Genomic DNA, 14064 nt, shown 5'->3' with positions numbered 1-14064 from the left:
CAGAAACTAAACCCGCCCAGCAGAAAAACTAAACACGCCCAGCAGAAACTAAACCCGCCCAACAGAAACTAAATCCACCCAACAGAAACTAAACCCACCCAACAGAAACTAAACCCGCCCAGCAGAAAAACTAAACCCGCCCAGCAGAAACTAAACCCACCCAGCAGAAACTAAACCCGCCCAGCAGAAAAACTAAACACGCCCAGCAGAAACTAAACCCGCCCAACAGAAACTAAATCCACCCAACAGAAACTAAACCCACCTAACAGAAACTAAACCCGCCCAGCAGAAAATCTAAACCTGCCCAGCAGAACCAAACCCGCCCAGCACAAACTAAACCCACCCAGCAGAAACTAAACCCACCCAGCAGAAACTATACCCGCCCAGCAGAAAAACTAAACCCGTCCATCGGAAACTGAAACCGCCCAGCAGAAAAACTAAGCCCGCCCAGCAGAAACTAAACCCGCCCAGCAGAAAAACTAAATCCGCCCAGCAGAAACTAAACCCGCCCAGCAGAAAAACTAAACCTGCCCAGCAGAAACTAAAACCGCCCAGCAGAAAAACTAAACCCGCCCAGCAGAAACTAAACCCGCCCAGCAGAAAAACTAAACCCGCCCAGCAGAAACTAAACCCGCCCAGCAGAAACTAAACCCGCCCAGCAGAAAAACTATACCCACCCAGCAGAAACTAAACCCACCCAGCAGAAACTAAACCCACCCAGCAGAAACTATACCGACCCAGCAGAAACTAAATCCTCCCAGCAGAAATTAAATCCTCCCAGCAGACACAAAACTGCCCACCCACCTACCTCCAGGTACTAGGTTCATTTTAAATAAAAACAGAAAATACTGCAAAAACTCAGCAGGTCTGGCAGCATCTGTGGATAAAGAACTCATGTTAACATTTTGAGTCCTTATGACTCTTTTTCACGACTGAAGGGATGTAGAAATGTGGTGGGTTTTATGCTGTTGAAAAGTCGGATTGGAACATGTGGTGCAAAATAGAAGGACAGGGCTAGTTGGGAGCTCAGGAGAAATTTGACAAAGACAAAAGGGATTGTTAATGGTAGTACTAAAGACTAAAGAAAGTGCTAATGGTGGCATAAAGGTAAGATAGTAGAATGTGTTTGTAGCAAAACATGGGTCAGCAATCTGTGAAAATGTAAGAACAAGTTACAGAAGGCTCTTTAGGGGGTAGAGGATTGGGAAAAATAATTTAAAAAATCAAAACGGAGGAGAGAGTCATGGTCTAAAGTTATTGAACTCAATATTCAGTCCGGAAGGCTGTAAAGTGTCTAGTCAGAAGATGAGGTGCTGTTCCTCCAGTTTGCGTTGGGCTTCACTGGAACATTGCAGCAGGTCAAGGACGGACATGTGGGCAAGAGAGCAGGGTGGTGTTAAAATGGCAAGCGACAGGGAGGTCTGGATCATGCTTGCGGACAGACTGAAGGTGTTCAGCAAAACAGTCACCCAAACTGTGTTTGGTCTCTCTAATGTAGAGGAGTCTGCATTGGGAGCAGCGAATGCAGTAGACTAAATTGAAGGAGGTGCAAATTAAGTGCTGCTTCATTTGAAAGAAATGTTTGGGCCCTTGGATGGTGAGGAGGGAGGAGGTGAAGGGGCAGGTATAGCACCTTCTGCGATTGCATGGGAAGGGGTTGAGGTGTTGGGGATGATGGAGGATTGGACCAGGGTGTCCCGGAGAGAATGGTCCCTATGGAATGCTGTCAGGGGGGAGTGAAGGGAAGATGTGTTTGGTGGTGACATCATGCTGGAGTTGGCGGAAATGGCGGAGGATGGTCATTTGAATGTGGAGGCTGGTGGGATGAAAAGTGAGGACAAGGGGGACCCTATCATGTTTCTGGGAGGGAGAGGAAGGTGTGAGGGCAGAGGCATGGGAGATGGGTCAGACACGGTTAAGGGCTTTGTCAACCACCATGGGAGGGAAGAAGGAAGACATGTCAGAAGAACTTTTTTAGAAGGTAGCATCATCAGAACAGATGCGATGGAGGTGAAGGAACTGAGAGAATGGGATGGAGTCCTTACAGGAAGTGGGGTGTGAGGAGCTGTCGTCAAGGTAGCTGTGGGAGTCAGTGGGCTTGTAATGAATATTGGTGGACACTCTATACCATAAATTGAGACAGAGAGGTCAAGGAAGGGAAGTGCCAGTGATGGATCATGTGAAAGTGATGGAGGGGTGGAAATTGGAAGAAAAATTGATAAATTTTTCCAGGTCCAGACGAGAGCATGAAGCAGCACCAAAACAGTCATCGATGTACCGGAGAAAGAGTTGTGGGAGGGGCCCAGAGTAGGACTGGAACAAGGAATGTTCCATATACCCCATAAAGAGGCATAACTGGGGCCCATACAGGTATCCATAGCCACACTTTTTATTTGGAGGAAGTGAGACAAGTTAAAGGAGAAATTGATTCATTGCTTCATTTATAGATGAATAGACTCATTTACCTGCCAATGTGTGTGATTTGCACTCTGTCACTGGGCACGACCTCCACACCGTTCTTGAACCATTTCCCTTTGACTTTCTCATCGGACACCTCACACTTGAAGGCGGCCTGCTCCTGGGCTTTCACAGTCAGATCGGCAATACTCTGATATACCTCCAGCTGCTTTTCTGCAGGCACAGGGGAATGGGATAATATACCAGGGCCAGCTCATGAATATATATCAAAAGAGCAATGGTCCTCATCCTGACCACTGAGCAGCATCACTGTATACTCCCCGCCAGTCTGAAAGAAACAATCACTACCCTCTCATTCGATCCCTTAGTTAATTCTTTGTCCATGCTATCACCTTCCCTTTCATTCCCTGGACTTTACTTTGTTAACAAGATATTATGTGATACATATACAAAATATCAGCCCAGTAACCTCAGCAAACCTTTTCATTATTTCATCAAGTTAATTAAACACCATTTTTTTTTATTCTTTACCAGTTGTGGGCATCACTGCCTAGGTTAGCATTTATTACCCATCCCTAGTTGCCCTTGAGAAGGTGGTGGTGAGCTGCCTTCTTGAACTGCTGCAGTCCATGTGGTGTAGGTACAGCCACAGTGATGTTAGGGAGGGAGTTCCAGGGTTTTGACCCAGCGACAGTGAAGGAACGGTGATATATTTCCAAGTCAGGATGGTGAGTGGCTTGGAGGGTAACTTCCAGGTGGTGGTGTTCCCATCTATCTGCTGCCCTTGTCCTTCTATATGGTAGTGGTCGTGGGTTTGGAAAGTGCTGTTCAAGGAGCCTTGGTGAGATCCTGCAGTGCATCTTGTAGATGGTACACACTGCATCTACTGTGCATCGGTGGTGGAGGGAGTGAATGTTTGTGGATGAGGTACCAATAAAGCAGAATGTTTTGTCCGAGATGGTGTCAAGCTTCTTGAGTGTTGTGGGAGCTGCACTCATCCAGGCAAGTGGAAAGTATTCCATCACACTCCTGACTTGTGCTTTGTAGATGGTGGACAGACTTTGGGGAGTCAGTAGGTGAGTTACTCACCGCAGGATTCCTAGCCTCTGACCTGCTCTTGTAGCCACAGTGTTTATATGGCTAGCCCAGTTCAGTTTCTGGTCAATGGTAACCCCCGGGGTGTTGATAGTGGGGGATTCAGTGATGGCAATGCCACTGAACATCAAAGGGCATAGGTTAGATTCTCTCTTGTTGGAGATGGTCATTGCCTGACACTTGTGTGGTGTGAATGTTACTTGCCACTTGTCAGCCCAAGCCTGGATATTGTCCAGGTCTTGCTGCATTTAGACATGGACTACTTCAGTATCTGATGAGTCACGAATGGTGCTGAACATTGTGCAATCATCAGCGAACATCCCCACTTTTGACCTTATGATGGAAGGAAGGTCATTGATGAAGCAGCTGAAGCTGGTTGGGCTGAAGACACTACTCTGAGGAACTCCTGCAGTGATGTCCTGGAACTGAGATGACTGACCTCCAACAACCACAGCCATCTTTCTTTGTGCTAGGTATGACTCCAACCACTAGAGTTTTCCCCCTGATTCTCATTAATTGCAATTTTGCTAGGGCTCCTTGATCCCACACTTGATCAAATATGGCCTTGATGTCAAGGGCAGTCACTCTTACCTGACCTTGGGAGTTCAGCTCTTTTGTCCATGTTCGAACCAAGGCTGTACTGAGGTCCGGAGCTGAGTGGTCCTAGTGGAACTCAAACTGAGCGTCAGTGAGCAGGTTATTGCTAAGCAAGAGCTGCTTGGTAGCACTGTTGATGACCCCTTCCACCACTTTACTGATGATGGAGAGTAGACTGATGGGGCAGTAATTGGCAGTGTTGGATTTGTCCTGCTTCTTGTGTACAGGATGTACCTGGGTAATTTTCCACATAGCTGGGTAGATGCCAGTGTTGTAGCTGTACTGGAACAGCTTGGCTAGGGGCTCGGCAAGTTCTGGAGCACAAGTCTTCAGTATTATTGCCGGAATATTGTCAGGGCCCATAGCTTTTGCAGTATCCAGTGCCTTCAGACTTGACTGAAGACTTGTTTCTTGATATCATGTGGAGTGAATCGAGTTGGCTGAAGACTGGCATCTGTGATGCTGGGGACCTCCAGAGGAGGCTGAGATGGATCATCCACACTGCACCTCTGGCTGAAGATTGTTGCAAATGCTTCAGCCTTATCTTTTACACTGATGTGCTGAGCTCCCCCATTATTGAGGATGGGGATATTTATGGAGCCTCCTCCTCCAGTGAGTTGGTTAATTGTCCACCACCATTCATGACTGGATGTGGCAGGACTGCAGAATTTAGATCTGATCTGTTGGTTGTAGGATCGCTTAGCTCTGTCTATCACTTGCTGCTTTTGCTGTTTGGCACACAAGTGGTCCTGTGTTATAGCTTCACCAAGTTGACACCTCACTTTTAGGTATGCCTGGTGCTGCTCCTGGCATGCCCTCCTGCACTCTTCATTGAACCAGGGTTGGTCCCCTGGCTTGATGGTAATAGTAGAGTGGGGGATATGCTGGGCCATGAGATTACAGATTATGGTCGAGTACAATTCTGCTGCTACTGATGGCCCACAGTGCCTCATGGATGCCCAGTCTTGAGTTGCTAGATCTGTTTGAAATCTATCCCATTTAGCACGGTGGTAGTGCCACACAACACGATGGGGGGGGGCGGGGGGGGGGGGCGTGTCCTCAGTGTGAAGACGGGACTTCATCTCCACAATGAGTGTGCGGTGGTCACTCCTACTGATACTGTCATGGACAGATGCATCTGTAGCAGGCAGGTTGGTGAGCATGAGGTCAAGTATGTTTTTCCCTCTTGTTGGTTCCCTCACCACCTGTCACAGACCCTGTCTAGCAGCTATTTCATTTAGCACTCAGCCAGCGGGGTCTGTAGTGGAGCTATCAAGCCACTCTTGGTGATGGACATTGATGTCCTCCACCCAGAGTACATTCTGTGCCCTGGCCACCCTCAGTGCTTCCTCCAAGTGATGTTCGACATGCGGGAGCACTGATTCATCAGCTGAGGGAGGGTGGAACATGGTAATCAGCAGGAGGTTTCCTTGCCCATGTTTGACCTGATGCCATGAGACTTTATGGGGTCTGGAGGCAATGCTGAGGACTCCCAGGGCAACTCCCTCCTAACTGTATACCACTGCTGGGCCTGTCCTGCTGGTGGGACAGGACATACCCAGGGATAATTCAGGGAGGATGACTATGTCTGGCTGTCACTTGACTAGTCTGTGGTGTAAGTAAGGAGGCCACTTTGCAGGACCCTTTGCAGGGTTGACAGGGCTGTGATTGCCATTGTCGTTTCCGGTGCCTAGGTCGATGCCGGGTGGTCGGTCCAGTTTCATTCCTCCTTGTAGGTGTTGTAATGGTTTTATCCAATGGAGTGACTTGCTCAGCCATTTCAGAGGGCAGTTAATAGTCAACCACATTGCTGTGAGTCTGGAGTCACATGCAAGCCCGACCAGGTAAGTATGGCAAATTTCCTTCCCTAAATCAATGATAGTCACCAAAATTATTAACTGAATTTAAATTCCTCCAGCTGCTGTGGTGGGATTTGAACCCATATCCCTAGAGCATTACCTTGGGATTGCTAGTCCAGTGACAATACCACTACATCCCCACCTCCCCTAGCCTAGTGCAGGCTGGCTTGAACTAGTGCCTGCAATTGGTGTAATGCCTGCATCAGAAGCCATGGGCATGAGTTAATTGGGCACTGTGATACCCCTCCTGTGATACCCCACCTGTGTTCAGCTGCTGGAAGCAGAGTTTGTATCTTTAGTCATCAAGGGAACTCCACCTTCACTTTGTCAGGCCCCTATTCTGTTCCCAACCCACTGCGTCCTTGCTGAATGACTGTCTTACCTGGTGATCTTTAATTCCAGCCCAGCTGAGCTGGGTTCTTTTCGAGGCACTAAGATTAGCTATCCTCCCATTAAAGATTTTCACATTCCAATGTTGCTTGTCCCTTTCCATAACTAACTCCAAATCTAACAATACTTCAATCACTGGAGGGGTGGTCCCTGAAGGTAAAGGGGCTTATGCTCAAACCACAGGCCCCTTTATGAACTGGAGTCCAATTGTGATCAACCTGACACTACACCAGTGGGAGAGCCTGCGCTGGAAAAGGGGAGCTCCAGTGAGATAGCAGTGGCTGCGATTGAGCAGCAAGTGTAATACCTATAGACACAGTTTGCACCAGCTCTGACCCATGTTGAGTAGTTATTGGAGTCTCTCATTCCACTGTCGGTTCAGGAGCTCCTAGTTGCTCAGGTGACACGGATCTCTGTTCATCAACACCAGCACAAACCACCTAAGGCTCTCTGAGCCTTTCACAGTTGGAGGCAGTGTGAACTGAGGTGGTGTGAGGAAAGTATACTGTTGCCTCGATTACAGCATTCCCTGTTACCTTGTACCAGGAGCTCTGCCACAGACTGCCCTCCATTAGTTTTAGCAGTGTAGTGACCGGCATCCTCCTTGGTGGCCTCATTGATGAAAAGTGTGTGTTTCTTGCCATCCTTTTTGAAACGGTATTTGAAGGTCTCCTCACGTTTCAGTTCTTCACCGTTCCTCTCCCTGCACACAAATGAAATGGTGAAAGGCTTATAATGTCTGACTGTACTGCATTGGCTGCAGCGTGACAGGTTTGTAATGTCCAACTGTACTGCATTGGCTGCAGCGTGACAGGTTTGTAATGTCCAACTGTACTGCATTGGCTGCAGCGTGACAGGTTTGTAATGTCCAACTGTACTGCACTTACTGAAGTCTGATGGCTTTGTAATGTCTGATTGTCCTGCACTCACTCCATTGTAATGGGTTTATATCTGACTGTGCTGCACTTTAAACATTGTATTGGTTTTGTAATATCTAACTGTACTGCTCTCGCTAGTGTGATGGGTTTGAAATTTCAGACTATACTTCACTTGCTACAGTGTAATGTCTGGCTGTACTGCACTTGCTACAGAGTGATGGTTTGTAATGTCTGGCTGTACTCCACTTGATGCAGTGTGTTGGTTTGTAGTGTCCGGCTATGCTGCACTTGCTGCAGTGTAATGGTTTGTAATGTCTGGTTGTACTGCACTTGCTACAGTGTGATGGTTTGTAATGTCCGACTGTGTTGCACTTGCTGCAGTGTGATGGTTTGTAATGTCTGGCTGTACTCCACTTGATGCAGTATGATGGTTTGTAATGTCCGACTGTGTTGCACTTGCTGCAGTGTGATGGTTTGTAATGTCCGATTGTGCTGCACTTGCTGCAGTGTGATGGTTTGTAATGTCCGACTGTGTTGCACTTGCTGCAGTGTGATGGTTTGTAATGTCTGGCTGTACTCCACTTGATGCAGTATGATGGTTTGTAATGTCCGACTGTGTTGCACTTGCTGCAGTGTGATGGTTTGTAATGTCCGATTGTGCTGCACTTGCTGCAGTGTGATGGTTTGTAATGTCCGGCTATGCTGCACTTGCTGCAGTGTAATGGTTTGTAATGTCTGGTTGTACTGCACTTGCTACAGAGTGATGGTTTGTAATGTCCGACTGTGCTGAACTTGCTGCAGTGTGATGGTTTGTAATGTCTGCCTGTACTCCACTTGATGCAGTGTGATGGTTTGTAATGTCTGGCTGTACTCCACTTGATGCAGCGTGATGGTTTATAATGTCCGACTGTGTTGCACTTGCTGCAGTGTGATGGTTTGTAATGTCCGACTGTGCTGCACTTGCTGGAGTGTGATGGTTTGTAATGGCTGGATGTACTCCACTTGATGCAGTGTGTTGGTTTGTAATGTCCGGCTATGCTGCACTTGCTGCAGTGTAATGGTTTGTAATGTCTGGATGTACTCCACTTGCTGCAGTGTGATGGTTTGTAATGTCCGACTGTGCTGCACTTGCTGCAGTGTGACGGTTTGTAATGTCTGGCTGTACTCCACTTGATGCAGTGTGATGGTTTATAATGTCCGACTGTGTTGCACTTGCTGCAGTCTGATGGTTTGTAATGTCCGACTGTGCTGCACTTGCTGGAGTGTGATGGTTTGTAATGTCTGGATGTACTCCACTTGATGCAGTGTGTTGGTTTGTAATGTCCGGCTATGCTGCACTTGCTGCAGTGTAATGGTTTGTAATGTCTGGTTGTACTGTACTTGCTACAGAGTGATGGTTTGTAATGTCCGGCCGTACTGCACTTGCTGCAGTGTGATGGTTTGTAATGTCCGACTGTGCTGCACTTGCTGCAGTGTGATGGTTTGTAATGTCTGCCTGTACTCCACTTGCTGCAGTGTGATGGTTTGTAATTTCTGGTCTTAGTGTGTTTCTTACCATTTGACGAGAGCCCCTTCCTCAGACACCTCGAGCTCAAACTCCACTCTCTCACCCACCATCACCGCCTGATCCTCGAGGGGCTGAATTATCAGCACTGGGGGCTCTATCAGAAAGGGCAGTGAGTTAGTATGGACAAAGACAGATCCTCTAAATAGGAAACAGAGACTTCCTTACTGCACTGCTCCTTCTCTGCTAATAGCCCCACCCTATATGTCACAAAGACCTTATTTGAAAGCCAAAGTCTCTACCCAATGCAGGGAGACCCTCCCCCACAGAGATAGAGGGAGACAGAGAGACCCTCCCCAGAGAGAGCGGGAGTCCCTGCCCTACAGAGAGAGAGAGAGAGAGAAAGGGAGCCCCTCCGCCAGAGAGAGAGTGTGACCCTCCTTCACAGAGAGAGAGAGTCCCTGCCCAGAGAGGGATAGAGCCCCTTTCATTCAGAGAGAGAGAGAAAGAAAGAGAGCCCCTCCGCCAAAGAGTGAGCCCCTCTCTCCCAGAGAGGGGGTTGGGATGGGGGTGGGGATAGGGGGTTGGGATAGGGAGTGGGGATAGGGGGTGGGGATAGGGGGTGAGGATGGGGGTGGGGATAGGGGGTGGGGATAGGGGGTTGGGATGGGGGTGGGGATAGGGGGTTGGGATAGGGGGTTGGATAGGGGGTGGGGATAGGGGGTGAGGATGGGGGTGGGGATAGGGGGTGGGGATGGGGGTGGGGATAGGGGGTTGGGATGGGGGGGGGGATAGGGGGTTGGGATGGGGGTGGGACAGGGGGTGGGATGGGGGTGGGATAGGGGGTTGGGATGCGGGGTTGGGATAGGGGGTGGGGATAGGGTGTGGGGATTAGGGAGGGGACGAGGGTGGGGATAGGGCATGGGGATAGGGGTTTGGGATGGGGGTGGGGGTAGGGGTTTGGGATGGGGGTGTGGATAGGGGGTTGGGATGGGGATGGGAATAGAGGGTTGGGATGGGGTGGGGATAGGGGGTTGGGATAGGGGTGGGACAGGGGGTGGGATGGGGGTGGGATAGGGGGTTGGGATGCGGGATTGGGATAGGGGGTGGGGATAGGGGGTTGAGATAGGGGTGGGGATGGGGGTGGGAAAGGGGGTGGGGATGGGGGTGGGGATGGGGTGGGGATGGGGGGTTGGGATGGGGATAGGGGGTTGGGATGGGGATAGGGGGTTGGGATGGGGGTGGGGATAGGGGTGTGGGGATAGGGAGTGGGGATATGGGGTGGGGATATGGGGGGGGATAGGGGTGGCGATAGGGGGTTGGGATTGGGGTGGGGATATGGGGTTGTGAGAGGTGTGGGGATAGGGGGTTGGAATGGGGGTGGGGATGGGGGGTGGGGATGGGGGGTGTGGAAGGGGGTTGGGGATAGGGGGTTGGGATGGGGGTGTGGATAGGGGGTTGGGGATAGGGGGTTGGGATGGGGGTGGGGATAGGGGATTGGGATGGGGGTGGGGATAAGGGGATGGGATGGGCGTGGGGATAGGGGGTTGGGATGGGGGTGAGGTGAGTGTGAGTTGGGGGGTTGGGATGGGGAGTTGGGATAGGGGTGGGGATGGGGGTGGGGATAGGGCGTGGGGATAGGGGTTTGGGATGGGGGTGGGGTAGGGCTTTGGGATGGGGGTGGGGGTAGGGGATTGGGGTGGAGGTGGGGATAAGGGTTGGGGATAGGGAATGGGGATAGGGCATGGGGATAGGGGGTGGGGATAGGGGGCGGGGATGGGGGGGATAGGGGGTTGGGAGGGGGTGGGGATAGGGGGTTGGGATGGGAGTGGGGATAGAGGGTTGGGATGGAGATAGGGGGTTGGGATAGGGGTGGGGATAGGGGTTTGGGATGGGGAAGGGGGTGGGGATAGGGAGTTCGGATGGGGGTGAGGATAAGGGTTTGGGATGGGGGTTGGAATGGGGGTGGGGAAGGGGGGTGGGGATAGGGAGTTGGGATAGGGGTGGGGATATGGGGTTGTGAGAGGGTTGGGTATAGAGGGTTGGGATGGGGGTGGGCATAGGGGGGTGGGGATGGGGGAGGGACAGGGGGCGGGATGGGGGTGGGATAGAGGGATGGGATGGAGGAGGGACAGGGGGTGGGATGGGGGTGGGATAGGGGGTTGGGATGGGGGTTGGGATAGGGGGTGGGGATAGGGGTGGTGATGGGGGTGGGGATAGGGTGTGGGGATAGGTGTTTGGGATGGGGATGGGGGTAGGGGTTTGGGATGGGGGTGGGGATAGGGGGTTGGGTTGGGGGTGGGGATAGGGGATTGGGATGGGGGAGGGGATAGGGGGTGGGGATAGGGGATTGGGATGGGGGTGGGGATAAGGTGTTGGGATAGGGGTTTGGGATGGGGGTGTGGATGGGTTGGGGATAGTGGGAGGAGTTAGGGGTTTGGGGTTTGGTGGGGACAGAGGGTTGGGATGGGGATGGGGGTGGGGATAGGGGGTTGGAATGGGGGTGGGGATAGGGGGTTGGGATGGGGGTTGGAATGGGGGTGGGAACAGGGCTGTGGGGGTAGGAGGTGGGGATAGGGGGTTGGGATGGGGGTGGGGATAGGGGGTGGGGATAGGGGTGGAGATAGGGGGTGGGGATAGGGGGTTGGGATAGGGGGTTGGCATGGGGGGTGGGGATAGGGGATGGGGATAGGGGGTTGGGATAGGGTGTGGGGTTAGGGGGTGGGGATAGGGGGTGGGGGGTTGGGATAGGGGGTTGGGATAGTGGGTTGGGATAGGGTGTTGGGATAGGGGATGGGGATAGGGGGTTGGGATGGGGGTGGGGATAGGTGGTTGGGATAGGGTGTTGGGATAGGGGGTTGGGATGGGGGTGTGGATAGGGGTGGGACAGGGGGTGGGATGGGTGTGGGATAGTGGGTTGGGATGGGGCGTTGGGATAGGGGGTGGGAAGGGGGTGGGATAGGGGGTGGGGATAGGGGGTTGGGATAGGGGGTTGGGATAGGGGGTTGGGATAGGGGGTTGGGATAGGGGGTTGGGGATGGGGGTGGGGATAGGGGGTTGGGATGGGGGTGGGGACAGGGGATTGGGATGGGGGTGGGGATATGGGGTGGGGATATGGGGGTGGGGATAGGGGTTTGGGATGGGGGTGCGGATAGGGGGTTGGGATAGGGGTGGGGATAGGGGTTTGGGATGGGGGTGGGAATGGGGGTGGGGATAAGGGTGGGGATAGTGGGTGGACATATGGGGTTGGGACAGGGGTGGGGATAGGGGGTTGCGATGGGGATAGGAGTGGGGATAGGGGGTTGGGATGGGGGTGGGGATATGGGTTGCGGATAGGGGTGGGGATAGGGGTTTGGGATGGGGGTGGGAATGGGGGTGGAGATAAGGGTGGGGATAGCGGGTGGAGATATGGGGTTGGGACGGGGGTGGGGATAGGGGGTTGGGATGGGGATAGGGGTGGGGATAGGGGGTTGGGATGGGGGTGGGGATAGGGAGTGGGGATAGGGGGTTGGGATGGGGGTGGGGATAGGGAGTGGGGATAGGGGGTGGGGATAGGGGGTTGGGATGGGGGTGTGGATACGGGGTTGGAATTGGGGTGGGATGGGTGTGGCGATAGGGGGTGGGGATGGGGTGGGGTTTGGGGGGTGGGGATAGGGGGTGGGGATAGTGGTGGGGATGGGGTGTTGAGATGGGGGTGGGGATAGGGGGTTGGGATAGGGGGTTGGAATGGGGGTGGGGATAGGGGTTGGGATGGGGGTGAGTTGGGGGGTTGGGATGGGGGGTTGGGAGAGGTGGTGGGGATAGGGGTGGGGATGGGAGTGGGGATAGGGCGTGGGGATAGGGGTTTGGGATGGGGGTGGGGGTAGGGCTTTGGGATGGGGATGGGGATAGGTGGTTGGGATGGGGGTGGGGATAGGGGGTGGGGATAAGAGGTGGGGATAGGGTGTGGTGATAGGGGGTGGCGATGGGGGGGGGATAGGGGTGGGGATAGGGGGTTGGGATGGGCGTGAGGATAGGTCGTTGGGATGGGGGTGGGACAGGGGGTTGGGAGGGGTGGGATGGTGGTGTGATGGGAGTTGGATGGGGAGGTTGGGATAGGGGGTGGGGATAGGGGGTGCGGATAGGGGGTGCGGATGGGGCGTGGGGATAGGGTTTTGGGATGGGGGTGGTGATAGTGGGTTGGGATAGGGGTGGGGATAGTGGGATGGGATAGGGGTGGGGATAGGGGATTGGGATTGGGGTGGGGATAGGGTTGGGGATAGGGGGTGTGGATGGGCGTGTGGATAGGGGGTTGGGATAGGGGTTGGGATAGGGGTGGGGATAGGGGTTTGGGATGGGGGTGGGAATGGGGGTGGGGATAGGGGTGGGGATAGTGGGTGGAGATAGGGGGTTGGGATGGGATTCGGGATAGGGGGTGGGGATAGGGGGTGGGGATAGGGGGTTGGGATGGGGATAGGGGGTTGGGATGGGGGTGGGGATAGGGGTGTGGGGATAGGGAGTGGGGATATGGGGTGGGGATATGGGGGGGGATAGGGGTGGCGATAGGGGGTTGGGATTGGGGTGGGGATATGGGGTTGTGAGAGGTGTGGGGATAGGGGGTTGGAATGGGGGTGGGGATGGGGGGTGGGGATGGGGGGTGTGGAAGGGGGTTGGGGATAGGGGGTTGGGATGGGGGTGTGGATAGGGGGTTGGGGATAGGGGGTTGGGATGGGGGTGGGGATAGGGGATTGGGATGGGGGTGGGGATAAGGGGATGGGATGGGCGTGGGGATAGGGGGTTGGGATGGGGGTGAGGTGAGTGTGAGTTGGGGGGTTGGGATGGGGAGTTGGGATAGGGGTGGGGATGGGGGTGGGGATAGGGCGTGGGGATAGGGGTTTGGGATAGGGGTGGGGTAGGGCTTTGGGATGGGGGTGGGGGTAGGGGATTGGGGTGGAGGTGGGGATAAGGGTTGGGGATAGGGAATGGGGATAGGGCATGGGGATAGGGGGTGGGGATAGGGGGCGGGGATGGGGGGGATAGGGGGTTGGGAGGGGGTGGGGATAGGGGGTTGGGATGGGAGTGGGGATAGAGGGTTGGGATGGAGATAGGGGGTTGGGATAGGGGTGGGGATAGGGGTTTGGGATGGGGAAGGGGGTGGGGATAGGGAGTTCGGATGGGGGTGAGGATAAGGGTTTGGGATGGGGGTTGGAATGGGGGTGGGGAAGGGGGGTGGGGATAGGGAGTTGGGATAGGGGTGGGGATATGGGGTTGTGAGAGGGTTGGGTATAGAGGGTTGGGATGGGGGTGGGCATAGGGGGGTGGGGATGGGGGAGGGACAGGGGGC

The 14064-nt window shown here is 53.6% G+C and overlaps 1 protein-coding gene across 3 annotated transcripts in view; it reads right to left on the bottom strand.

The window, feature by feature from the left end:
- Positions 1-14064, bottom strand: part of mybpc3 (myosin binding protein C3) — a 1308988-nt gene that overhangs the window by 936129 nt on the left and 358795 nt on the right. For all 3 annotated transcript variants that reach the window (XM_041197987.1, XM_041197986.1, XM_041197988.1), the window contains 3 exons: positions 8793-8898; positions 6896-7062; positions 2466-2631 (listed from right to left, as the gene is read on the bottom strand). In XM_041197987.1, the coding sequence (XP_041053921.1) occupies positions 2466-2631; positions 6896-7062; positions 8793-8898 (439 nt within the window). The remainder of the gene's footprint in view (positions 1-2465; positions 2632-6895; positions 7063-8792; positions 8899-14064) is intronic.

Source organism: Carcharodon carcharias, chromosome 10 (genome assembly GCF_017639515.1).
Source record: "Carcharodon carcharias isolate sCarCar2 chromosome 10, sCarCar2.pri, whole genome shotgun sequence".
Taxonomy (NCBI): Eukaryota; Metazoa; Chordata; class Chondrichthyes; order Lamniformes; family Lamnidae; genus Carcharodon; species Carcharodon carcharias.
Note: the sequence above shows the minus strand (reverse complement) of the source record. Positions and strands in the feature narration are given on the sequence as shown.